Source organism: Neophocaena asiaeorientalis, unplaced genomic scaffold (assembly GCF_003031525.2).
Source record: "Neophocaena asiaeorientalis asiaeorientalis breed wild unplaced genomic scaffold, Neophocaena_asiaeorientalis_V1.1 scaffold704, whole genome shotgun sequence".
In the NCBI taxonomy this organism is placed as follows: domain Eukaryota; kingdom Metazoa; phylum Chordata; class Mammalia; order Artiodactyla; family Phocoenidae; genus Neophocaena; species Neophocaena asiaeorientalis.
The window spans coordinates 1,912,942-1,939,383 of NW_020175050.1; the positions used below are offsets into that span (position 1 = coordinate 1,912,942).

At 37.6% G+C, this 26,442-nt stretch overlaps 1 protein-coding gene across 1 annotated transcript in view; it reads right to left on the bottom strand.

Annotated features, from left to right (window-relative positions):
* The window catches only part of PACRG (parkin coregulated), a gene marked incomplete at its 5' end in the record, with an annotated part of 428,573 nt that overhangs the window by 195,919 nt on the left and 206,212 nt on the right, over positions 1 to 26,442 (bottom strand). The window contains one exon of the mRNA XM_024763634.1: positions 9,166 to 9,315. Within this exon, the coding sequence (XP_024619402.1) occupies positions 9,166 to 9,315 (150 nt within the window). The remainder of the gene's footprint in view (positions 1 to 9,165; positions 9,316 to 26,442) is intronic.

The window sequence follows — 26,442 nt, forward strand, 5'->3', positions numbered from 1 at the left end:
CGGGCGGCGGAGGGAGGAATCACAAGTGAACATCCAGAAGAGAGAGTCACGTCCGGGGCGGGGAGAACCAGATCAGGACCGCGCGAGTCAGCAGGAGCTTCTGCTCTCCTCGCAGCCCGCCTCCCCGACCCTGACCGCCCAGGGCAACGTACAGGGCAGGAAAAGAGAGGTGAAGCCACTCCACCCCCTTGTCCACTGCCAGCGTCCAGCCTGAATCAGATCCGAGCTGGGAGAGGGGAGTATACTTGAGGGTAGATCAAGTTTAGAGTTTTGATCAATCTGTTAAAGAAGGGATTCTAAGCACTGGAATTGTGTGTGTGACTCAAAGTGCCTGAGGATCCCATGCGTGAGTGGAACCATGAAGGCCCCTGCTAAGTTTTATGCAGTGTCAGGGCAAGGCTCCCCCAGTGAATAAACCTCATTTTTTGGTCTCCAACCCCCTTTTAAACTTGCCTTTTAATTGTGTCATGAATAACGACTATTCAACACAACAATTACACTGGTGACATTCTTATTTTCTCTGCAACGTCCACATAGAGACCTCTAAAAAGTCATTTACGGGTGCTCCTGAAAGATTTGCATATAAAGGAAAATGAGAATGAGACCTTAATTATCAGCAAATCCACAATGGGTGATATTTTAGGTGATTTTAAAAGTACAAATTATGATCCGGCTGAATATAGGAGCCTCCTTAAATTACAGCTTTAGAAATCACTATGTGCTTTCTTGGTCAGATTAAGTAAAACTTTCTGTTGCATAAACAGAAAAGAACACTTTTCCCTTGGGCTAATATCCACATTTGGGACCCACCTTGAGCCTTTAAATACATTAAAGCATATTATACAGATTTCTGGAGGCATATCTCAAAAGCCTTGGCTGAGCTGGTGGAAATCTCCTATTCAGAAACGTGCCAGTTTCCAGTGAGCAGTGACGATGCCAGTGGCCTAGGACTGGGAACCAGCTGGGATCAAATCACTTTGTCTGTGGATCCTCTGCGGAGTACCTCAGAGGGGGTGCGAGGGGTGACAAAACAGACACTGCAAACAGCTTAGCAGACAGATTAAGAAATGGCCAGTTGTCCCCACTCTCTCCCTGCATCTGACCCAGCCCACCCCGGGCTAGTTGAGGCGATAAACCCAGGAAATGAAATCTACCCAGCGTGAGAGATTTCGGAAAGACCTACAGAAGAGGACTCCATTCTACAAATCAGAAGGGGATCAGGGGAGGTTCCTGGGAGGACGTGATGTTTGGGTTTGCTTCTGGTGCTGTTTCCTGAGAGTCTTTGGACTGGTTTTAGGTTGGTCCCTCAAGGTCGAGAATCAGGGTGTAGGCCATGGGGCCCATTCCAACTAGCAGGTCAATCCTTTCTTTCCATGATGAAATTGATTTTTTTATGATTAACTATGCAAATTCGATCCATCAAACTTGCCTCTGGTCCAGGACTATCAAGATGTGCCTGGGCGGTGAATCTGTCTGCAAATCGGAGTTCTTCTGACAGTCTGATCCCTTTAGGTGAAGTTACACATGGTGGGAGCAGTGGTAAAACCAGAATGATGTAGCAAATGCAAGTGAACCTGGGACGCCCAGGATGCAACCTGAACACTGAGATTTGGAAAGATTCATAAAAAGAAACTGCAAATATAAAAGCAATTCAGAAACTGAAAGCAGTGTCTGTCTTGGAAAGAGGCTGGGTTTTCAACAGTACATCAGGGCAGGCAATTCTTCGTAAACTTCTGGTTTACCAAGGTAAAGCCGTTTGATTAGGTAAATACTTCTGCCCTCTTCTGAAATGAATTAGGAAATCCAAAGAAGGAACTAAAACTATCTTCCAGGGGAGGGAGAGCGGAACAGTAAAAGTTTACCTCTGATGGAATATTTCTGCAAGTCGGAACTATTAGCATCTATAAAACAATGCATTGTATTTCTGACTGCTGGCACATTAAAAAAAAATGGATTCTTGAACGTTTATTTTGCATCTAATCACCTTACTAAATTATCATATTAATTCTAATAGATGCCACTTAACTTTCTTTGAAGGAACACAAAACTACATACATATAGTTTTCTCCACAACCTCGTAATGCAGGTGACAGACTTGTAACACCTGCTAATCTGTAAAGCAATTTCACTCACATTTCATCATCTATTCCCCTTACCCTCATGCTGCCCACACTCCTACAAAATGATCTCCTGCAGTTCTCTGCGGGTCAATGAGCAGTTTTTCATCTACAACTTGCTTTTCAAATGAAGGAGATTAAAGCACAGAGTAGTTACGTAACCCGTCCAAGGTCACAAACCCTGAGCCAGGATTCAAACCCAAGCAACCCTGACACAGAAACTTTGCTCTTAAACACTCTCCCATCTCTTGTTTTTCCACACATTTTCCCACCTGTCCTGGTTCACAAGCTGAACCCCTATTTATTGATCCAAACCCCATTCAGGTACAGAGTGGCCTGACCCTCTTGCCCAGCTGGTTGGGCAGGGACAGGCGCAGGCAATGCAGTCTGCCACCCTGAGTGGGTGCCTGGGGTACTCTGGAAGGTGGGTGGCAGCATGCCCTTGGGAGTCTGGGATATCCCGGGCAGCGCCCAGAGCCGCGAAAGCATTCCCTCACCTCTCTTTGTCAGTTTGCAACATTACCGAAGGAAAAAAAAAATCTCCTGCTATCCCCTCTACTCCAAACTTACCTAGATCCCTGTCCTTTCTTAACTGAACACCCCCTTCCTGATGAAGGGAAAAGGAAGAGAATTTTTCCTTGTTATTAAAAGGGGGAGTTCTCATCAGGTTTTGTGCAGCCAGTCCTCGTTCAGTGATGGAGATGTGAGGGAATGGATGGCACGCGAAACCTCCAACTTTACTCATCAAGTATGGGGCCGCACCTCCACACGCCCTGGGAGACAGTTACATGGTCTGTCCCAAGTTGAATAGCATCCCCCCCCCAAATTGAAGCCCTTTCTGGAGCCTCCAAATGTGCCTTATTTGGAAATAGGGTCATTGCCGATGTAATTAGTAAAGTTAAGATGAGGTCGTGCTGGAGTAGGGCGGGCACCTAATCCAAACCTGACAAGGACAAGTATCTTAATAGAAGAGGAGACACAAAGACAGACACACAGGGGAAAATGTCATGTGGAGATGGAGGCAGCCAGTGAAGTGATGCATCTACAAGCCAAGGAGCGCTGGACCCACCAGAAGCTAGGAGAAAAGTGGAGAACGGATTCTTCCTTAAAGACTGGAGAGCACAGCCTTGCTGACAACTTGGTTTTGGACTTCTGGCCTTCAGAACTGTGAGACAGTAAATTTCTGTTGTTTAAGCTGCCCAGTTTGTGGTAATTTATTACAGTGGCCCTAAGAAACTAATAAACAGCCTTCAGAACTAGATTCTGATTCCCTTGGTCATCATCCTACCAGGTCATGTGTTTCTAGATATAGATAGACAACTCTGAGAATAATTTTTCCTCTGGGCAGATGCAATCATGAGGGTCTACAGAGAAGAGCAGATAGAGGCAATTTAAAGTATGCACCTGACCCCAACATAATGGTAAGATTTCACAGTAGTAAGATGGTCATTTTATGGGCTGACCACATATAAGGTGCATCAAATGAAGTCACAGAAGCCTTGGCTTTTCCCAGGACCATCTGTCCCTTGGGGCTGCTCTCTTGGATTATTGCAGAGCCATCAGTGTTTACAGGTATATGGGTCTACCATCTCCATCCCCTAAGATCTTCAAGGCTCTGAAACCTCTGCTTATAAAGAATGCTTGGAAGAAGGGACACTGAACTTGGAGAAGTGAAGATTGAAGGGGTAGGAAAGTTTTATATCATTTTTTGAGGGCCTGTTATTTGGAAAAGGGACTAGATACTATTCTGTGTGGTTTAGACTAGAGAGAGAAGCCAGATAGAAATATTTGGCATATATTTCATTCACTGTAGGAAGTGATTTTCTCTTTGGATGTAGGATGGGCTACCTCATGAAATAGTGAGGCTCTTTAGGACAAGACTGAATAAATAAGTATTGGTCATGCAGACTGGGATAGTGAATAAATTCCACACAAACACATATTAAGCACCTAATTCTTCTCAGTGTGCTACACTCCTCACAGAAGAAAGAAATCCCGACACATTTGGACTATGAAACCAATAGGCTGATATTTAGTAAATGTGGAGAGAGGTGCAGATCAAAGGGCACCTACATGGATCTGCCAGCTTGGTTAGGATCCTAGGATTCTTTTCAGACCAACTAGTTATATCTGAGTGGAAGAAGAGTTCAGAAGAGATTAGATAGATACATGATCATTCCAAATCTAACTTTCAGGAATGCTGGAGTAGTATTCTAATACTTTCCTCAATAAACTTAGGACTTTCAAAGACTTTCAAATCTAATAAGCCTAATGATTCCAAAGGAGCTTTGAAGCAAATTTCTAAATCATACTAAAAATTGTATAGAATTCCATGGGGGAATAAACCTTAATTTCAAAATTAAATTAAAAGCTCTGTGAAATAAACTTTATACAAGTCAATTATAAGACATAAGAACTACAGACATTTTTGGTGAACAATCAGCTCTTAAAAGTTCACCAGCAGTTTAAAGGGCCATGAAAATAGGTACCATAGGACTCAGAAAAATATCTAAAGAGGGTCTGAAACAGATTGACTGAGAATTCTTAGGCTCTCCTTAGAAGTTGTTTTAAAAGACTATCAGTAGAAAACAGTTGGTTCTATTTTTTAGAAACTACTTAAATTTCAGGACGAAAGACCTGGTACAAACTTTCCAAAATGTTTTGCAAATTTAATGCATTCTCATTTCCTGTGTTATGTAATGTGTCTGAATTTGAATTGGAAATTTTAAATCTCTTTTCATGGACTTCTATTAGTCTATGGCATACATCTTAGAGTATCCTAGATAAATCAAAGACTATTTGATTTCACACACTTGGGAACATGTTATTTCGTTATTACATTTACTTTGCATATTCTGTGACATAAAGTTAATGTACTCTTAGAGCTGCTGATACCTGGAGTCTCTGAACTATATCCCTTAGAGGTTGTTTTAGGACTGCTGGTGCAATCAGAAACAAAAGTACCAAAATAAGGATTGCCTCCAAAACACACGGTTGTTGGATAGCCTTAATCTGCTGGCAGAGCCCCATATTTTAGCTGTAAATGTTTTAGTGCCATTTATTGGCTCAAGCTTCTCAAATGCAATAAATACACTGCATCATTAATTTTGTGGTTTCATCTCTGAAAGCTATAAATTGAGCATTCCTATTGTCTTAATTTTCTGTAACCTTTAATAACATTTGTGAAAGAACACAGGATAGAAGAAATTGTTGTTATAGAAACTCTTCTTTCTCTTTCACCCCACAGCAGTCACTGGAAAGACAGCATGTCTTAGATATCCAAAATTCACTGTTTAGAATGAAAGAAAACAAGTTCAAGCTTAGATACTAGCTTGGATCTTCCAAAGAGGGCCCTGATCCTGGTTTGTCACACTCAGCTTCTCTTCTTAAGATAATGACCTTCCCCCAAACCGCATTCACATGTTTCAGCTTGCCAGGAAGGGATGGATTTGAAAACCAGTTATCCTTGAATGAATCCCATTGTCCTTAATTTATCTGGCCACCCACCTGGCATTTGGTAGTCAGAGGCAAGGTGAGTCCTTCGAAGCAAGGGGACTGCAGCCGCTGGGGAAACCAGGAGGTCATGCCTCACTCACAGGCTCACAGAAGTGACCAGGGGATACAATACATTAAATCACCTCTTCAAGCTGCTATATACTAGTTTATACAGTATTGCTATATTTGTATATAATATCATACAGGGATAACATTGTATGTGTATATAATGTGGTATGATAATAATGACTATCTCATTTAATATTCAGTCAAGGCCAGGCCCCACATGAAGGGGTGTACATTATCTCAAATTGTTTTGCCAACGTTATAAAAAAGACGTTACTATAAATATTTTGTGCAGATGAAGAAATTTAAGTTCCGAGAAGTCACATGATTTGCCTAAGGTCACATTCTTCTGCTCCCAAATATTACTCTTTATTCCACCGATTTGCCTGCTGTTGTTTTAACTATAGCCTAATTAAAACCTGTGAAAGTATGTTATTTATAAATAGAAATACAAAGCCACTCTTTCTCCTAGACCAGGACTGATCTTGCGGGGCTGGCAGTAAGTTTCATTACCTGTAGAAGTGTGGATGGGGACACCGGTTGGTGCTACCAGTGTCACGTGCTCCCCCCGGTCTACCTATTTCCCACTGGTCCCCTGGGAAGACTGCTGACATGGCTGTGCGTTCGCTAGCTACTCAGCCCCTCTGATCATTTCAGAGAAAGTCCAGCTGACATTAAAATAGGACAGAAATTGCAAAAAGGAGCAGGCAGTAGAATTATGCTAAAGCTTGTGCTTCGAGGGAACATTAACAGAAGGATAAGGTCATTATATTTGAAGGAATATTCTCTCTTTCATTCTTTTGGGCATTTATATTGGGTCTCACTCTCAAAACTATTTTGTTGTGGGACTGGAAAAATGTATCTTTGAATATGAATTTAACAAGACATTGATTACATGAAGGTAGGGAAAAAGGAAACAGAATATGAAATTGTTCTCAGATACATTGAAATTAAGGATGAAATATTTTTTCTAATGCTACATGCTGTCCATTTCTAATTTATTTTTAATTGTAACTAAATACATCTGTTACTAAAGACACCTGGTTAAATAAAAATGTATATATGGTTCTGTGAATATGAATAAAATATAATCATAAAGCAAGGTTTATTAAAATACTATTAAAGCTAAATTATTTTTAGACTGAAAATAGTATTGTATTTGGAAATCCTGTGATAAGCTTCTACTAGTAGAACTGGATCTGTGGTAAGAGCCACTTTGAAGAATAGTTTTAAGTTTTATAGCTAGAATGCTCCAATTTTGTAAGATGACCCTCTGGAAATACAGCAAACTGCATTCTGGCATTGTACTGACAGGTTTCTAAGATAAGTAGAAAATGAAGCTGAAGCTAATAGTTTTTCCGCTCAAATGTCAGAAAGATATTAACCAGAAAAATAGTTGAATGCAGAATTCCTGCTGCATACATTTAGAAATGTTCCAAAATAATCAGCTAGGTGTGGGACCAATTAAAGCCATGATATAAACTGTAAATAAACAGGTGATGTATTCCTAAACTCAGTCACTGCTTTTGTGAAGCATAGGAACATTTGTAAGTTAAAGAATTAAATAAGTAGTATAATGAGGAATATGTAGAAACCAATTGTTTTTGTTTAATAGTCTAGAGCTCCCAAGAGATTTATCTGTCTTAGCGGCAGCTGTGCTTATTCTTCTTTACAGGGTTCCTTGAGGATGAGGGAGATTCTAATCATCTTTTGAATATCACTGTCTTTCTTATTTTATACAAAGATACAAAATGTTGCTCAGATTTAAATTCCGGATCCCATTGTAGGACAAGGAGAGCATTAAGCGTGTGGCCTCCCCCTACTCCTACTCAAGCAAGGGAGGGGGATGCTGGCACTCATCTTCCATGAGAGGCAAGTACAGAAGCAAATGTTTATGGAGGGGAAGAGTTACAGAGAGGCAACTTTTGCAGCTAAAAAATGGAAATAGTAATAGGACATACATCATAGGTTTCTGTGAGGACTACTGAGGAAACATTTGTGAATCACACACTTCAAAAGTGTTAACTGTAACTGAGACTTCTGGGGGTGAGTGTTCCCTGATCCTTCCGTTTCTGTCTTTATCTCTAGCATTCCTGTCTTTACATCTATCTCTTATTTGATGCCGCTCTGCAGTAAAAATATGAATTATGAATCAAGAATATTTAAGCAAGTATTTTCCACAAAGTAGAAATGCTGTTACTAAAACTTTCAGTTTAGATTGTAAAAGACTGAATTACTAACACCCAGTTTTTACTTTTCTGAAAGAGTGACCATCTCATCTAAATGACCACATTAACTCTGTAGTGCTTAGATATTTTGGAATGGATATCAATTCATTCCATTATGAGCATTCTTAAGCTCCCATAACCCCAGTTGAAGTCCTTTTTATTAAAAATGTTTACTATTAAACATATAGGGAGGCCCTACTCCTGAAAGACAGCTAAAGACTCTGATGATCCCATGATTTCCTGAATAGTCTGCCTGACTAGGGAGACTTTTAATAGCAATTTAGGAAATATATGAAAAATAATGATTCCAGAAACAGGACTTCTTTGTGATTGAAGCTGTCATATGTTCAGTTTTTAGTTTGATTTTTTCTTGTCTGTACAATAAGCAGATCGTGTTGCAAAATTTTCACGCACTGTTCCACTAAATTACTAACTTACTTACATGGCTGTCAGAAATTAACTTCAAATGTTGGCTTACACCGTGCACGTAAGAAGTATGGAACTTCAAAGTTAGCAACATAAAAGAAAATTAGATTCACATCGTTTCAAGAGGTACAGAAGGAAAATCACAGTGTCAATGAACAGATGTACATCCACTGCCTGCCAGGAGGTCACCACAACTTGCTACTACCCTTGGGTGAAGCAGATTCACTTCAGTGCATCAGTGCTTTCCAAACCTTATAGAATACTACTTTAAAAAATAAATACATCAGCACATATATATTTAATCAGCACGCACCATCAGCTAAGTAACTACGAATCATCTATTTTTCTTTTTTTAAATAGAAATAGAACTTATATTAAAACTCTCCAAATCGCCTGTACCAGATTTTAATAATATTGCTTTAAAAATTCCTCTTAAATCAATTATAAAAACTGACTGTAATTTTAACAGGAAATACCTGAAGGTAGAATTACCATCAAGAGAAAGGACAAACTCAAAACCTACTAACGTATTCAGAAGACCGTTTAAAAAAAACTTTACAATTTAATTATGGGAAGATTATAGAACTGTTTCAGTGCTTCTGTACTGAGTAAGTAAGCTGTACATGTGAGGAGTAATAAATGAAATTGTTAATTTTACTCTTTCCCTAGGGAGTGGCAGGAGAAGAGGTAGGAGTTATGCTACTTAGATCTCCGAATGGATCTTGCTTTATATGCAATAATAAATCCTAAGCGTGTTGCTAATTAACTCTACCTCAAACCATTCCCTTTCTTAGTGCTTAAAAGACATTTTGACTTCTGGGATATTAGCTCACCATTCATATTCTTAAAGATGTTGAGGATGGGGAGGATTTGACGGTAATAGGGCACCAAAGCTTCACCCACCATCTCAGCGGACACAACCAGATGCTGTAGGACTTTGAGTGTGACGCAGATGACCTGTCGGTTTCGGAGGTTCAAGGCATCTATACAGTAGGAAAAGGAACAAGCCAAAAATAGAAAGCATTCATTTCTACAATGTTAAGGGAAGTCGTCTCGTAGACCACTTAATTAAACTGTACTCTACTGGGGATCACCCATGGGATGAGCCTGGCTTATTACAGCTTTGAATGATGCACTGTTAACGCTATAAACAGGATCGTGTTTGTGTATTGTTTGTTCTCCCGACTTGCACTGATTCCTCATCAATCCTAAGAGGCTGGTGATGGACAAGTAGCATGAAAGGTAAAAGATCAGTTCGTGTTGCTAAAGGACCCCGTGGAGGTTGACAACACATAACTTTTTATGCAACGATCCCTTTCAGTTAGCAATCCATGCTATGCTTAAAACTGTTGCCAGGAAAAAACATTTTTGGGGGAGGAAGAGACTGGTTATGCTGTGTATGAGTAGAAACTATAGACTGGTTACAAACATCGAGAACATTGTTGGTAGAAGTGACCATAAAGTGACTATAATTAGACTCTCAAGAAAGTAGGGAAGAAAAGCAAACATTTTTAACGTTCAGAACTTTAGAAGGAATTAACTGTATATAACTAAGATACCAAAGGCATGCAAAATGTTTTTAAAGAACAATTCTGAATGCACAGTAACAAGCTGTACTGCAGAGATAGAACAGGAGACAGTAAGTTACCTGGTGTCCCCCAAGTGCAGGGTCTGGAAACCTGCTCCAGTGGGGATGCAGAGGCCCAGGGACAAGGACACGGATAACTGGCTGTATAAACACAGCCAACTCCCCCACACTTTCTTGGTCCTTAACCATGGGAACCTATTATTTACTTTCTAAAATGGCCAAAATTTCTATGATTTAAATAGAAAAGCCATATGAAGCATCTATTATAGAAGGTCAAAGGTGGTGACTGATAAATTGCAACGCCCGAGACTACTTCAGGACAAAGTCAGAGGCTCTTATTTGTAATATTTGACCTTCTAAAGAAAAAATTGACTATGACTTTAAAGCATGTGCCATTTACGGAGGGACAAAAGGAACCAGTCCATCCAAAGGAATGACACCATGGTCACTGTACTTGTGAGGCAGTCCTAACATTGTTCTTGAACTCCAGCTCACATTTCCAGTAGGCTATGTCTTGCGATAACCTCAAATTCAGTTTGTTCCAAAGATAAGTTTCCCCCATAAACTTTACCTTTTACCTATTTACCCCATATTTAGTATTGATACAACCAGGTTCCCAGGTATCCAGGGTCAAAATCTGTTTCTCATCCCTTGCATTCTTCATGTTGCGAAGTCATCTTATTCTGTTTTTGAAGTAGCTCTTGAATTTGTGCCCTCCTCCCATCCTCACCTCTACCCTTCTAGTCCCGGGGCTCCACCCTCACCACCTCTCCCCTGGTCCTGGGGCTCCATCCTCACCTCCACTCCTCTGGTCCTGGAGCTCTATTCTCACCACCTCCCCCTTGGTCCTGGGTCTCCATCCTCACCACCTCTCCTCTGGTCCTGGGTCTCCAACCTCACCACCTCTCCCCTGGTGCTGGGACTCCATCCTCACCACCTCTCCTCTGGTCTTGGGGCTCCATCCTCTCCATCTATCCTCTGATTCTGGCCCTTAGAACTCCTCTACTGGAGAACTGCCATACCTTCCTAACCCCCCTGCCATCTTTCTGTCTTTCTCCGCTCCCTCAACCTGTCTTTTCACACTGCTGCTGGATTTACCTTCTTAGAACGTATTTGATAATCTCTCTACCTGCTCAGAGAGTTCAGAGTCTCCCCCACACCATTTCCTACAGAATAAAGTACAAACTAGCCAGGCACAAGGGTGACACTTAAGGTAAGTTTGAACCAAACAAAATTCTCAATTGAAAATACAAGAATATAAGGTATCATTTAGTGGTTTCACAGCTATTCTCTTTGGAATCACTAGGAAGTGTTTAAAACTAAAGTGTGGTCAGCTTCATCCCCTCCGGCAAAAAAATGGGGGTTGAGGTATGAAAACACCTCAGGGCAACCCCACAACTTCTGGTCCAGTTCAGACTACATTCCTGTTTGGTTTGAAAGCAAACACAGATACAATGAATAGAGAAGGCTCAGCTTCAACACCAGGAACCAAGTTAAATAGAGCTATGGAATTTGCATGATGGCTCATTATTACAGCATTTCGACACACTGCAGACCATACCATATATTCTGAGAAATAACTAAAAATAGAATGCTGTAATTTAGCCTAAAAGCTGTAGTAATGAGATGCTCAAGAGCAGAGCTTCAGAGAACCACAGAAAGTTGGAGAGGGAGAAGGTCAGGTAGAGTGTTTTGTAGTGGTAGTGGGGGTCCTTTCTTCTGGTCTTTGGTCTTATCCAAGCTAAAATTGTTTTGTCTTTTTAGGAAGCCAGAGGTTATTGATCCCTGCTTTACTGACGCAACTTCGTTTAATAGAAGAGAACTGGGAGCCTGCAGAAATATCATTTCTGAGTATTATGGGCAGTGGACATTCTTTCAAAACGTCTACCAATGAAGCTCAACATGTTTAGGGTTTGGTACTGCACAGATCTGTGTGATGGTTCATATACTAGTAGCTAACATGTATTGGGCACCTCTATCTGCCAGGAATTAAACTGAGCACTTTACATATATTAGTTTACTCAATCCTCATTCACCAAATATTTATTGAGAATGCATTATGCACCAGTTATTGTTTTAAGAATTGGAGATATAGAAGTGAACAAGACAGTTATGGTACTCAGCCCCTTGGGGCTTACAATATAGTATGGAAGAAGATATTAAACAAATACTACAAGTGTGTTGAGATTTCATAAGAAGGATATGGTATTTAAACAGCAAATCCAAAAGGCATCCAGCCCAGCGTACAAAGCAGGGAAGGCTCCCAGACACAGGTAAGGACCTAAGGGATGGGTAGATGTTATTAGGATGAAGGAGAGGGAACAGCATGCTAGATTGCCCCCTCTTGGATAAAGGACTTCTTTTATAAGGTCTACTCCAGCTCATAGGGATAAAATTCTACTTAGCAATGTGAGAACAAAGCCCAAGACAGCAAAGAAGCAGTCTTCCAAACGCTTTTGTCATTGTGTATGTGTTTTCCTTGGGATCATTTAGAAATGGTGGGAAGAAGGATGTGAGTATGTGTAGATGTACATAAAAGGAGAGTGAGGCATAGTACTTTTCCCCAAGCTAAAAGATCCCTAGGTCCTGTCTTGTCTTATCAGCCAAATAGAATCAGATGTGTAAAATCCTGGGTTTCTGTCTTTTCTTACTATTCGTCCCTCTATCCCACCCCACTCCTTAAAAAGGGCTCACAGCCACATCCAGCTAAATGTTTTATAAACTGCTTAGCCAGGAAAGATGAGACATCGAAACAGAATTACGTGAGTTTGTTGTTTTAATTTTTTATATATTAAAATAAAATTGAGTGCATATAATTTCATTCCATTTTGTGGGTTTTTTTTTTTTTTCCAAGAAAGCCTTTCTGTTGACACTATAAAGTCACAAGTAGGAGAACCTATTGAAAGTAGTAGAAGAGAGAGCTATCTGAGCATGCGTAGAGCCCATCTGCTGACTGCAGAAAAGATAGCGGTGGCTGTAGCGCCTACTGAATGCTGGCTTGTCAAGTGCCCTTCTTTTAGAGTATATATGCCAAAGCTTGCAATAAAACAGGAAGGTATGCTCATCTGCTACCAATGTTAGAGAAGAGTCTTGCCATATAGAATATATTAAGGAGTAAACCTTTTTATATATATGAGTAATAATAACATCGAACTTTTGTTGATTAGGTTTATCCCTGTACATATGGCTAAGTGATTGCCTGGGGATAAATTTATAATCTCTCTCACCATGGATAGTAATAATAGCTATTAAGAAATAATTATTTTATCTCATCGCAACACCAATTGAACTAACATGATTGTGAAAAATGTTATTGAAATGACAAAGACTGACAAGTAAAATGCTTCAACTGTTACTCTTAATGACATCTAAAATGGAACCCTGAGGCATCCTAAATGACCAGGGACTGGCTCTAAAACTTCTGCAGTAGCTGTGAAATAGAGCCATGGTATGCGCTAGAAAAGCCCCTTAAGTTCATCTTAGAGGGATTTTTTTTATATTGCCCATTTCCACTTCAGTTCCTCAGTTCTATTTTTGTTCCTCATTCTTGGGGAATTAAGATATACCATTAAGTTGGAAGTATTTTTGTTCTTACTGTCCCAGTAGAACTAAATAAAAAAGAGGTTGTTTTTTTTTTTGAAACAAAGTTCTTTTCTTTTGAAAAAGTATGTTAACAGATATAAAGAGAATATGATTCTATAGCTTGAAAGAGAAGAAATGTGTTTATTCTTGTGTTGATGGGCCTGAAAGCAATTGTCAAGATTTAAGTGAGGACTCTGAACTCAAGATTTAAGGTTTTGAAAAGGGTCTAACACGAGAAATCTACTGACATTATAGATCAACCACGGGAGCCTTTATATTCAGAAAATTAGATTTCTATTGTACTGCTTACTGCTTTCAAGTACGATCAACAAGATAGAGTTTCCAGATGTATAGAAATTGTTGAAGAATAAGGAAAAAATAATTTAAAGTCAAAGTAGTAAAACATTCATCTTAGATGGTTGTAAGTTACATGTATGATTTTCTCAAGCATAATTTCCATTATTGCTATGATTTTTTGCAAAGTGAGAACATTTTCTACTATTAGATTATGATTCACTACTGTGGAATCAGGAATAGATGGAAATATTTCTACTTCTTTTAAAATTGGATACAACAAACAAAATGTAAAAGCAAACAATAAATTCTAAGAAATATTTTTGACATATGGTATAAATGTTAATATCCTTGACATACAAATAGTACCACAAACCAATAAAAGACTGAAACTGCTAATTTAAAAAATGGGCATATAATATAAATAGACAATACACAAATTAATAAATACAAGTGAACAAGTTCTATTGTAGAGTTTTCAACTTCACTGATAATCAAATGAAATGAAACACTACTCTATAATTTTGAATATCATATTAACAAAAAGTTTTTGAAAATTTAATACTCAGTATGGGAACAGGTCTGGGAAAAGAGGCACTCTCCTAGGTACCATATTGTAAACCATCACAATCGTTCTATAGCAACATGCATGCAACACTTGACCCAGCAATTTTACTTCTGGGCATTTAGTCAAAGGAAGTATGCAGCTGTGCAGAAAGAGTTATAGGATAGGATGTATCAATAGTATTACTTATAATTAGAAACCATCTAAATGTTCCCTCAAACACTGGCTTATTTAAGTAAAATCTGGCATACCTATACAATGGAAAATTATAGCTATTAAAGTCATATAATAGAAAATATTTTTAAAATAGGAAAATGTTTATAAGATACAGGTGAGTAAAGCAGAAGGTTATAAAGTGTATATTCACTCTGCTCTCATTTTGAAAATAGAATGTAAACACAGTAAATACTGGAGATTTATAAGCTCAGATACAATAGAGACTATCTTATCCACTGGCATATATAGACACTGGATCTTATTCTATTAAAAAATACCTTTTTTTTACACTGATTTTTTAAAAAAATCAATGTACCTTCCATATTTCCCTAAAATATTACTGTTCATGATTATAATTTATATGTTTTAATGTAGCAGAATTCTGGCCCTGTCTCCTTATTCTTTCTCAATATTTTCTTGATTATTCTTAACTATTTACATTTTGAGAGAAAATTTAGAATACTTTAGTCAGGTTAAAAAGTATGCTTGGCACTTTGATAAAATTTCCAATAAATTTAGAGAGTAATTTGGAGGAAATGGCCATCTTTCCAGTTAGGAACATGTATCTCTTCAACTGTTCTTGTTTTTTATTAAACTCCTCGGAAAAGCTTTATAGTATTTTTCAAGTAGATTCTGTATACTTTTGTTAGGTTTACTAGTGTTTGAATCGTTTTTATTTATTTTGATATCTTAAATGATATGTTTTTCAATTTACTGTGTAAAATATATATAATATAAAATGTTATTTAACCATTTTTAAGTGTACAATTCAGTGGCATTAGTTACATTCACTGTATTGTACTATTATCACCACTAACTGTTTCCAAAATTTTCCATCACACAAAACAGAAACTCTATACCTCTTTAAAAAAACCCTCCCCACTCACTTCCCCTTGAGCCCTTGGTAACCTACAATCTACATTCTGTTCCTATGAATTTGCCTATTATAGATGTCTTAAAGTATTTTAAGTATTATTTTTTCTGATGTTGAAATATTTAATTAATAATTGAGATTGCTGCACCCAGTATCATGTTAGTCGAATTAGACTGAAATGAACATAAATTTTGCTAGTCAAGGGGCACTAACCGTACACATTTTTAGTTTTCTGAATATAATGAATTCAAAATATGTTTTCAGACCAAATTTAGGTTTCAAAATTGTAGAAATTATTCTCCTTCCAAAACAGAACTCAATTGCTATACAAATAAATATGACGTGGCCTAAGTTCTCAATTAAAGTATCAGAGACTTAGCTTAGCTATTATGTACATGGAGTAAGCCTATCATAATTGTTACCAGTTTTCTTCAATCCATTGTTCTCCAATGAGTGTTATATTAAAAAAGCATCATTTCTCTCTCATTTCATACAGAAAGGAATTATCTTTATGCAAAATTCAGACTTTTCCATCAGAGCTTTGTTATTACAAGTGGTTAACTTTTTCTGTTTTTTGATAGACAAGAATATATTCTGACTTTAGGACCATAGAATGCAGCTTAGTATTCAGTGACAGTGTTTGGTCTTTCTTTCCACTGAACACTTAGTTTTAAAGATAGATACACAGTTAATATTATTTGCTTAAATAAATGACAGTATTCAGTTACCAAAATGGTCTCAACATTATAGTCAGAAGCATGATCTATTTAGCACTCACAACTTTCTAGACATAAAGGAACCTGAAGAACAACGTCATTCAACACACTCTTCTTCAATCTTGTTGCAACCAAGGTTGGGCCTGTTTCTGCTCTCATACATACTGAAGCCTCTAAGAGTAACTGAGAGTAAACTTATCAGTACTCTGCTTTGTCAGAAAGCAGAGGAGGATTTGTCTCTTTGGAGCACCCTGCTCCCCTGTCCCTACACTACTGGCTCAGTTCAGCTTGAAGGAGTCGGGTGACAGATGGAATGATGAGCAAAGGAAGCAGTTAGCCAGCCTTGGTGCCATTCTCAAAGTAAAACCAAGTGACAATGTGCTGTGACAAGCAGGCACTGCTTCTAAAAATTGCGGTTATGTTTTTTCCTCTGGTTGAGAAAAGGTGTCTAAGTTTGCTCCAGCTTTAAGATAACAGAAGCAGTGGACTATGAAGAAGGATACAGTACACACAGGCTTTTCACGAAACAAGAAAGTTGAGAGCTGTGCTACAAAATAGAAGATGGGTAAATACATCACTTTCCAAAAAGGAGCTGCCCTTTCCTTCCCAAAGAAGGAATTTGAAAAACTACTCACTGCTAAGCTTGACATCAATACCTGGTAAAATTCTAGGACTGATTATTTAAGCAAGTGATTTGAGAGCTCCTAGGACAACAGCGTGATTTCTAGGAGCCAGAGGGAGCTTTTTGGAATGTCAGGCCAGGCTTACCTCATGCATTCTAACAAGTTTACTCATAAAAGAGATCACAAACAGACTATATTGCAAGGCATCTGGCAAGAACTCTCTTGTAGGCAAGATACAGAAATGGTTGAAGAGTTGGGCTTTTTCTTTTTTCCTTACTGTGTAAATAACTGAATTTCAGTAATATGCCTTGGTGGTTTGGTATCGACCTGCAGAGTCCTTACTGGAATACTGCAGTGGTCCATACTTGACCTAGTCCAGTTTCCATCTAACATTTTTATTGTAACTTGGATGAAAGTTATAAAATCCAAATCTATCGATTTTTTGATGACCCAAAGTTGGGAAGTCTGTAGAGACATGGCCATGAAGGTACACGAAGGAGGTAAAAATAATAATTTACTATTGTTACCACCTTGATTTGGCACTGTGCTAAACTTCCTACCTGTATGATCTGTCAGTCCTTACATAATGCCTGGGCAGTTGGCTTTATAATCCCCTGGGAAAGATGAAATAATTAATTTACCAAAACCACACAGCTAGTTAATGACCAGCTGTGGTCTGGTTTGCACGAGCCCAAGGCCTGTGCTCATATGGTTAGACCCCACTTCTTCCCAGCATCCCACCAAATCCTGGTGGACAACAGGGCCAGACTTGGAGCCTGCTCAGGAGGAATGCTGAGTGCTGCACAGTGAACACAGGTTCTAGCGTGGACTTTGAGCAAAACAGACACCTGTTGGGACCTGAGCTTAAGTGGTTTGCTCTTGGGGAACAAGTCATCCTGATGAAGCTGGGTTTCCTGGCATCTTCTGAAAAAGCAAGCAACACTCTGCAGTAGTGTTATTCCTTGACTAGAGTGCAGCTCTCATGTGGAAGGAGGAAGTTAACAATAGGAGATTTTAGCCTGGGTGTCCAAAATCTGTTGTCATAATCCACACAGAGAATGATGATGATGGTGATGATAATGATGATAAAATTTATCACCCACTACATCCTCTGCTAAGAGCTTGAAATGTATTATCTCATTTAATCACTAAACTAACCATAAGTTGGGTGCCATTCTCACCTCAGTTTTATAGATTGAGCCCCAAAGTGATTAACTTGTCTGATAGCTGGTATGTGGCAGAGTTAGAATTTTGACCAGATAGTCTGACTTCACAGCCCTTGTTCTGAATTACCACACTATACAGGAAGAGTGATAGAATTTGCTTCTTTATTTGAGAATGGGAAAGGGACAGCCAATATGTGGTGAACTCAGTTTGAAAATGCAATAATGCTATTGTTAGCTTTTTCCCTCTTTTATTCTGTTGTGTTTTTCTGGCATGGACAGCTGTAATCTCCATTCTCATTGTTTTTATTTTGGATCACTCTGAGTCTTTTTCCCTATTCATACAGGGATAGGCCTGATTTTTATTCACCCTCACAGGTCCAGAAGGAATTTTTCCTCTGGCAAGTGACCGGGTAACTGTTTAAATACTTCTGAGAATGTCTAGTCTCTGCCTCAGATTGCTATCATCTTGCATCCACTAACACATTATTTATGTATAGGACATCATGTAGAGGGATACCAGTCTTTATATTACGGCTTTCTTTTTTAGGGAATTAAAGGCAGTAGGCAATTGACAGATCGAGTGTGAGAGCAATGGACAGAGAGGAAAGGAGAAAGCAGCCTCTATCAGGCAGCTGGTTTTTACAGCCCCACCTGGCTATGACTGCTCATATTCAACATGACACTTATTAAGAACCGGCTTATCACCTGACCTGGGCATCTCTACACGACCTCCCTTACTGATCACAACAGCTATCTGGGCTATGTATTAATTCCCTTGTTTTGGAGATGAGGACTAATCTCCCAAACCCAAGGAGATGGACTCATTTATAGAAGATGGTAGAGCCAGCACTAGAACCCAGAAACCAGCTCCATGGCTTCTCCAGTGGCCACACTAATCGTGAGAGGACAGAGATACATGGTCTTTAGCACCACCTACTGAAGCTTCCTCAGAAAATGGATGCTTCAAGCTTTAAGATTCCAGATTCCATTGACCTCAATAGCTATGAATTCTCATTTGGGAATACCAATTGGTCAGTAGGGGTAAAGTTTGCTGTAGCAATAGACTAAGCCTAAAATCTAAGTGGCTTCACACAGAAAAGGACCATTTCTCATTCATAGTAGATACCCAGTTCACGTCAACATGGGGGTGAGGAGGAGAGAGGACTGTGCCCCGGCTCTGAAATGCTTCGTCTGAAGGGAACGCACATCTCGTTTCTTCCATTCACAGCCTGTCGGCAGAGTTAGTCCCATGGTCCGCATAACTGCAGAACTGAGAAATGCTAAGGAGGCGATAGATGTTTGGTGTGCAGTAAACGTCTCTGCTATAGAATTCACTGTGTTTTGAGAAGCTACCTCTTTTCACGTCCACTAACCTGTACTACGGGTAGGTTACATGATCTGGGTTAATTGGGTCAGTGTGTTCCATCCCCCTTGGCGATAGTTCTAAGCTGGTACATGTGGTACAATCACAGTGCACCTCTGACTTTTATTTTTTCTGGAGATTAAAGGAAAATGGCACTTGTTCTTTTCTACAGGTATAAATTAGTAAGCGTGTAGTTCCAGGATTGGAGCACCCTGAGGCCAAAAAGGGCGCCAGCTTTAAGATGACCATGCATAAAACAGAACAAGAGTGACATTGGCAAGCCACCAGATTAAATCAAGCCTGAATTGAGACCCTGCATTGTTCAGTTATGTGAATTATTAAGCAAACCTAATTCTTTATGAAGCTTTGAATTAGTTTTCTTTTTCTGTCTTGTAACCAAAATAATCCTAAGTAATACACAAATTTTTTCCATATTTTTAGAACAAATAATATATTTTCTTCTTAAATTAAAAATTATTACTTTTTAACACCTTTAAAATAATTTACCTGGGAAATTTCAAGTGATATAAGTAAAATTATTAGATCATAAAGAATAATGCAGTTCAATTGGACTTGTTCCCTTCTAATTAAATAGAATTCTCAGAACAATTTTTGTAACGTGATACAGATTCACATGTTTTATTCTTACTTGGTATATTTTTTTCCACTGGGTGTTCTTTAAAAATACCATTTTGCTTTTGAAAATGGTATTGTTTAAATTGCTTCAGCTGTGTCTGTGCATGTTTGTCCTTTATAGCTGGGTGACCTCAACTCATTAGAGCTCTCCTGATGAGGCCACTGTTTTATGACCTATTTGTAGATCAGTGATATTTTTGTAATTCTTTAGCCAGGTCACCTTGCCTCCTAGTACACCATCTCACAAATGTATGTTACTGCTCATAAACAAAAAGAGTCACACGAGAGAATGTAGATGAATAAACAATTACTCTCACTACTTAAATAATTTCTCCAATAAGTGGAAAGCATTATATCATTATACGCTTTATTTGCTGTTTCATATTAGAGATTCTTACAAGGTAGTTTTTATATAACATTGAGTACAGTGGCAAGCCTAAATGGCCGCTTCACACTTTCGATCATGACACCTATACAAATTTCAGTATGGATAGCAGCTATGTACCTGATTAAATAGATTATGCAAATATTTTGATGCATCTACTGTGTACTAGCCAGTACATTAGATGCTGTGGGGACATATCACTTTCTAACATTATATTCTAAGTGACGTAAGAGAGAAAAATTCAAAGTTCTGTGGGAATAGGAAGGCAGAGTGGGGAGAGGACTGGAGTTGAGGGTAGGGAGGGAGAGGGCAATCAGAAGAGGCTCTCCAGGACAATTCCTATTGGAAGTGGGTTTTGAAGCTTCCTTAACGTTTAGGCATTTGAGGATGTGTGGGAATGGGTATGCCCCGAAGAGCAAAGATAGAAAAGGGCAAGACAAGTTCTATAGCACAATCGGTTTGGCTAGAGCATTGGGTGCATGAGGGGAAAGAGTAAGATATTAAGTCAGAAACATAATTTGCAGCCAGATATTTAATGGGAATCCTTGAACGCCATGCCAAAGAATGGAAAGTAGGCAGAAGCTGGATGGGAGTCTGTCCTTGCAAGATGGAAGTGTACTAGGTAAGATTTTGAGTTGAAAACTTTTTGCCTCCAAAAACTAAGGTGTGTGTCCTGAGGCAGAAGGAGGTAGAAGGTATATTTAATTGAGGTATCAGAGAACAGAGTTTTGGGCTGGCAGAGTATGTAAAAAATTAGAGGGGGGGATCCTGGAAGGTAGAGACCCACAGATGAGGTAAACAAAAAAACTGCAAGGAAACTCTACCTTAGCTGATCTCTAAGGATTACACACATGAGAGAGATCTCAGTAGGCCCAGATGATAAGCAGAGGCTGGAAGGTAAAAGAACTGAAGATGAAAGAACTTAGCCTCCTGCTCACCACAGGGGAGACAAAGTTTAGAGTTTGTGTTTAGCAGGTTAACTATCCATTAGAATTAGAACTGACACTCTTCAAAAGAATATAACAGAATCCAGAGACCCTGTGATATATTAGTCATAATGTCCATGGTAGGATTATACATTCTGGCCCCTAAGCAACTATAGTTAACAGAACACCCCACCTCCCCCATTAACCTGCAATAGGTGTGTAGCAGATATGAGAAACAGAACTTTTTAAAGTCACTATTGTTTTAAGCTTTTGATTTTGGAGATTGGCTGTTCTTTCAATATAACCTAGCCTGCTCTGATTGAAAAAAATTCCTTTTACCATATTAAGAGAACTCCCTTCTATCCTTAGTTTGTTTTAAAAATAGAAATGGGTGTTGAATTTTATCAAATGCTTTTTACCATCATTTGAGATGATCACCTGATTTTTAGCCCTTAATACACAAATGTAAATGGCATCATCTGATTTTTCTAATGTTAAGCCAATCTTATCTTCCTGAAATAAAACGAACTTTGTCATGAGAAATTATCATTTTTATATATCAATGGATTCAGTTTGCTAGTAATTTTGTTCAGAAATTTTTCATTGATATTCATGAATGAGATTGTCCTGGAAGATTCCTTCTTGTAATTTCTTGTAATGTCCTTGTTGGTATCAAGTTTATGTTGCACCATAAAATGAGTTGCAGTCTATATTCTCTATTTTCATTGTCTGAGAAAATCTGGGCAAGATTTACATTATTTTTTCCCTAAGTCTAACCCGTGAGGCTATGTGAGCCTTGAGTTATCTCTGTGTGAGGAATTTTAATTACTAACTTAATTTCTTCACTTGCTATACTACTGTTTGTACTTTAACTTATTTTCTATTTCTCTGATGTCAATTTTGTACATTATATATTCCAAAAATTTGACCATTTCATTGAAGTTTCAAAGTTTTAGGGATAAAGTTGTTTATAATATCCTATCAAGATATCCTATCAATGTCTGTAGGGTCTGTAGAACATTTCCTTTTCCATTTCTGATATTGGTTATTTTTGCCTTTCATTTTTTTCATTTTTTATTTATAAGCTTTTACAAATGTTTATCAATTTTATTAATCATTTCAAGAAACCAAACAACATTTGGTTTTTGATGCTCTCATTTGCATGGTTGTTCTCTATTTTTATTTTGCTTTTATACTAATAATTTATTCTTCCTTTGACTTTCTTTTACTGTTCTTCCTGTCATTTATTGAGATGGATACTTCATTTACTATTTTTCCCTTTTTTTCTTTTTGATACCATGTTTAAGGCTACATATTTTCCTCTAAACACTGCTTTACATGTCATATGTGATAAATCTTTTAATGTAATTTTTTGTAATATTTTTATGTAATATATTTGGTAAGTTTTTAATATGTAATTTATGTGATATTTTCATTATTGTGCAGTTAAAATACTTCATAATTTCATTAGAATTTCTTATTTGACCCATGAGGTATGTAAACGTATATGTCAATTTCAAAATATATGGGAATGTTTTAGTCATTGCTTTAAAAAATTGATTTCTAACATAAATTGCATCTTAGTTACACAATATACTTTGTATGAATTCCATGCTTTGATATTTTTTGAGACTTGTTTTATGGCCTAGGATATGGTTAATTTTTGTAAATATTCTATGTGTGCCTAAAAAAAGTCATTTGCAGTGATAGATGCAGCCCTAAATTTTGTAAAGAAGAGAAGAAGCTCAGGAGATCCAGATATGATTCAAATCTTGATTCTACCATTTGGCAACTGTATGACATGGATGTTTTTCTTAAATTTTACATGCCTCAGTTTTGTCACCTGTGAAATGAGGATTATAGTAGCTGGATTGAATAATATGATTCCAGGAAAGTGCCTAGCCCGCTGAAAGCTTCCAAGACATATGGTGGTTTCCTTGCTTTTGTAGTGTAAAACTTTAGCATAATTTTCTGTCTTTGACCTCACAAATTATGAAAGAGAAAATAATATATAAGTTATTTGAAGAACATTATAGAATAAATACATATTAAGATCTATATCATAGACAGGATTCACTTTCTTTTCAGCCTCCATGATGACAATAACTGAGCATTCCTATAGCCTAATAAGAGCCTCAGTAAATTTCCAAAAAAATGTAAATAGAGGAGAAGCTACATTCTTTTGCCACAGAGCAATAAATATAAATAAAATGATCATGAAAACAAAATCTCTAAATATTTGTAAATTTTAATGTATTATTTTGTTCAAATGAATCATCAAAACTATAAATACAAACTATAATATAGTGACAAGGAGAAACATACATATAAAAATAAATAGAATTAATTCAAAATTGCACACAGAAGCAAAGTCATAGCTTTACATGCTGTGATTACCAAAAGAGAAACAATAAAAATAAAAGTAAAAGTATGCTTTTAATGTAAAATGATACAAAAGCAAAACAAACAAAAATCGTAAGGAAAACAGATAAACCAACTGCCTTGAAGAAGATGTGATATATATATACATATGTCTATACAATATATATACACACAGTATATATATATACACACACACACACACACAGAATGGAATATTACTCAGCCATAAAAAGAATAAAATTCTGCCATTTGCAACAACATGAATGGACATAGATGGTATTATGCTTAGTGAAATAAGTCAGCAAAAACATACTGTATGTTATCACTTATACGTGGAATCTAAAAAATAAAACAAAAGAATGAATGTAACAAAACAGAAACAGACTCACAGATATAGAGGACAAACTAGTGGCTACCAATGGGGAGAGTGAAGGGGGAGGGGCGAGAAAAAGGTATTGGATTAAGAGGTACAAACTACTATGTATAAAATAAATAAGCTACAAGGATATAATGTACAGCACAGGGAGTATAGCCAATCTTTTATAACAACTTGAAATAGAGTATAATCTATAAAAATATTGAATCATTATGTTGTACACCTGAAACTAATACAATATTGCAAATCAACTATACTTCAATAAAATAATTAAAAATTTATAAACCACAAAGTTGAATAGAAACAAGGTGAGACTTTTAAAAAATACTAAACATAAAATACAGAAACCACTGGCTGACAATAAATTAGAGAGAAATTATAAATGCATAATATTATTCCCATTTTATAGATCAGGCAACAGTGTAACATGGAGTAAAGCAACTCGCCTCAGATCACATGGCAACTAAACAGTGCAGCCAGGATTAGAAGGTGAGCAGTCTGATTCCATAGTCTATGCTCACAACTAGTACACTATCCTGTTGATCTATATGCAGGATTGGGAAAGTCTTAAAATCTAGTAAAGAGGAAGGTAATTGTTACTGAATGAGGGAAGGAAGGATATAATGAGTCAGAAAGCAAAAAGCAAATACACAAACACCCAAATCCTACAAATCTATAGTAAATATTCATGGAGAGATAAGAGAATGAGCATAATGTGTTCATAAAAGAAGGGAACAAAATACTATTTTAAAAGAACAATGAGATTAAAATAAAATTATGATAATTAACAAATTATTCAATCATATTTTTGGAATATAATGTCAAGGAAATTTCCCAGGAAGTAGAACTAAGACAGAGTTGGATGATATGAGCAAAAGGATAAGAAATTCGAGAAACAGCCCACAGGGTGCAATATATTAGTAGCAGGAATTACAGACAGAGAAGTTAGAGAAAATAGAGGGAGAACATTATTAAAGGAATAATGCATGAAAAGTTTCTAGTGCTGGAAGACATATGTCTCTAAATTGAAATTTTCCAGGACAATGAATGAAAACACAGCCACATCAAAGCATATCAACATGAAATTTCATATTACCAGCGATAAAGAGAAGAACCAGAAAGCTTTCAGAAACTGGGGGAAACAAGCCACAGGCAAATGGCTGGAAACTCAAGTGGCATCAAGATTTTCTAAGCAATGTAAGAACCTGGGAGGCAGCAGAGACATGACCTCAAAATTCTGGATGAAAATGATTTTCAGTGGAGCCAAACTAATAAACAGTGTGATGGTAGAATTTTCAGATAAGCAAGGCCTGAAAAATATACCTTTCATGTACTTACAAGAAACTACTGGAAGATGTGCACTTTAAAAATGAGGAAAATAGGACAAACAGCAAAGGAAAAAAAGAGGTCAAACATGAAAGAGGAGTAAGGAGAAGTAGCAGAAAGAGGGAGGGTGCAAGGGGTATCTCCAGGAAAAGAAAGAAAATTGATGAGTTGTCCAATGCTCTGAACATCTGGAAAATAATATTCATTTGCTAGATCCTGAAATATTTGAAAAGAAATAGTAAGTATATACGAAACAAGCAAACAAAATGAGAGGCAATTTTCAATGCTAAGAAAAACAAGTTGCCTAAGAAAGAAATGCAATCATAGTAATTGTGTGATTTGCAGTGAACAGTATTTATGTCATCACAATAGTGTAAGAACTGATTATTGATTTATCCAAAACTGTATATAACTATATTGGAAGGGTGGAGTGGGAAAGAAGGCAAGTTTGGGTAAGAGAGCCAGATTCTGACCATTTCTCGGTGACTGGCAGCTCTCATCAGAACCATATTGTTGGGAACAATCAGTGGGAACAACCTCTCAAAGAAGTTTCCACACCAAAGCTTTTTTCTTGTGATTAGTGATTATTTCTCCCATTTATTTGTGATCATCACAGATAATTTAGTTTTCCTTTTGTCATCTCATTAGTTTTTTTTTTTTTTTGCAATCTCCCTTGTCTTTTTTTTTTTTAACATTGTTTCCTTATTGACAGTGTTTCAGTTCTCTTTCCCTAGTACTTCATCTGATATACCACCTATTTTAATCTATTAACGGTTACTTTTAAGGCCTAAAAACTGAACCTTACATTTCTCTAATTAGTCACATTATGAATGAAGCAATGTCTCTGGGTTTATTACATATAAGAGAAATGATCATTCATCTATTTTCCACCAGCTCATTCCCCACCTTGCTCTCATGCCCAGGATCTTGTGGGAGGGTCTGAGGAGACCCAGCCTAGTCTTGGCCTGGTCACCCTTGTCCTGACCTTGCAGCAGCAGCATTAACTGGGGGTTTCTTAGAAATGCAGCATCTCAGGTCACTTCATATCTACTGATGTGGAACCTACATTTTACTGGGGTCTGGAGATGATTT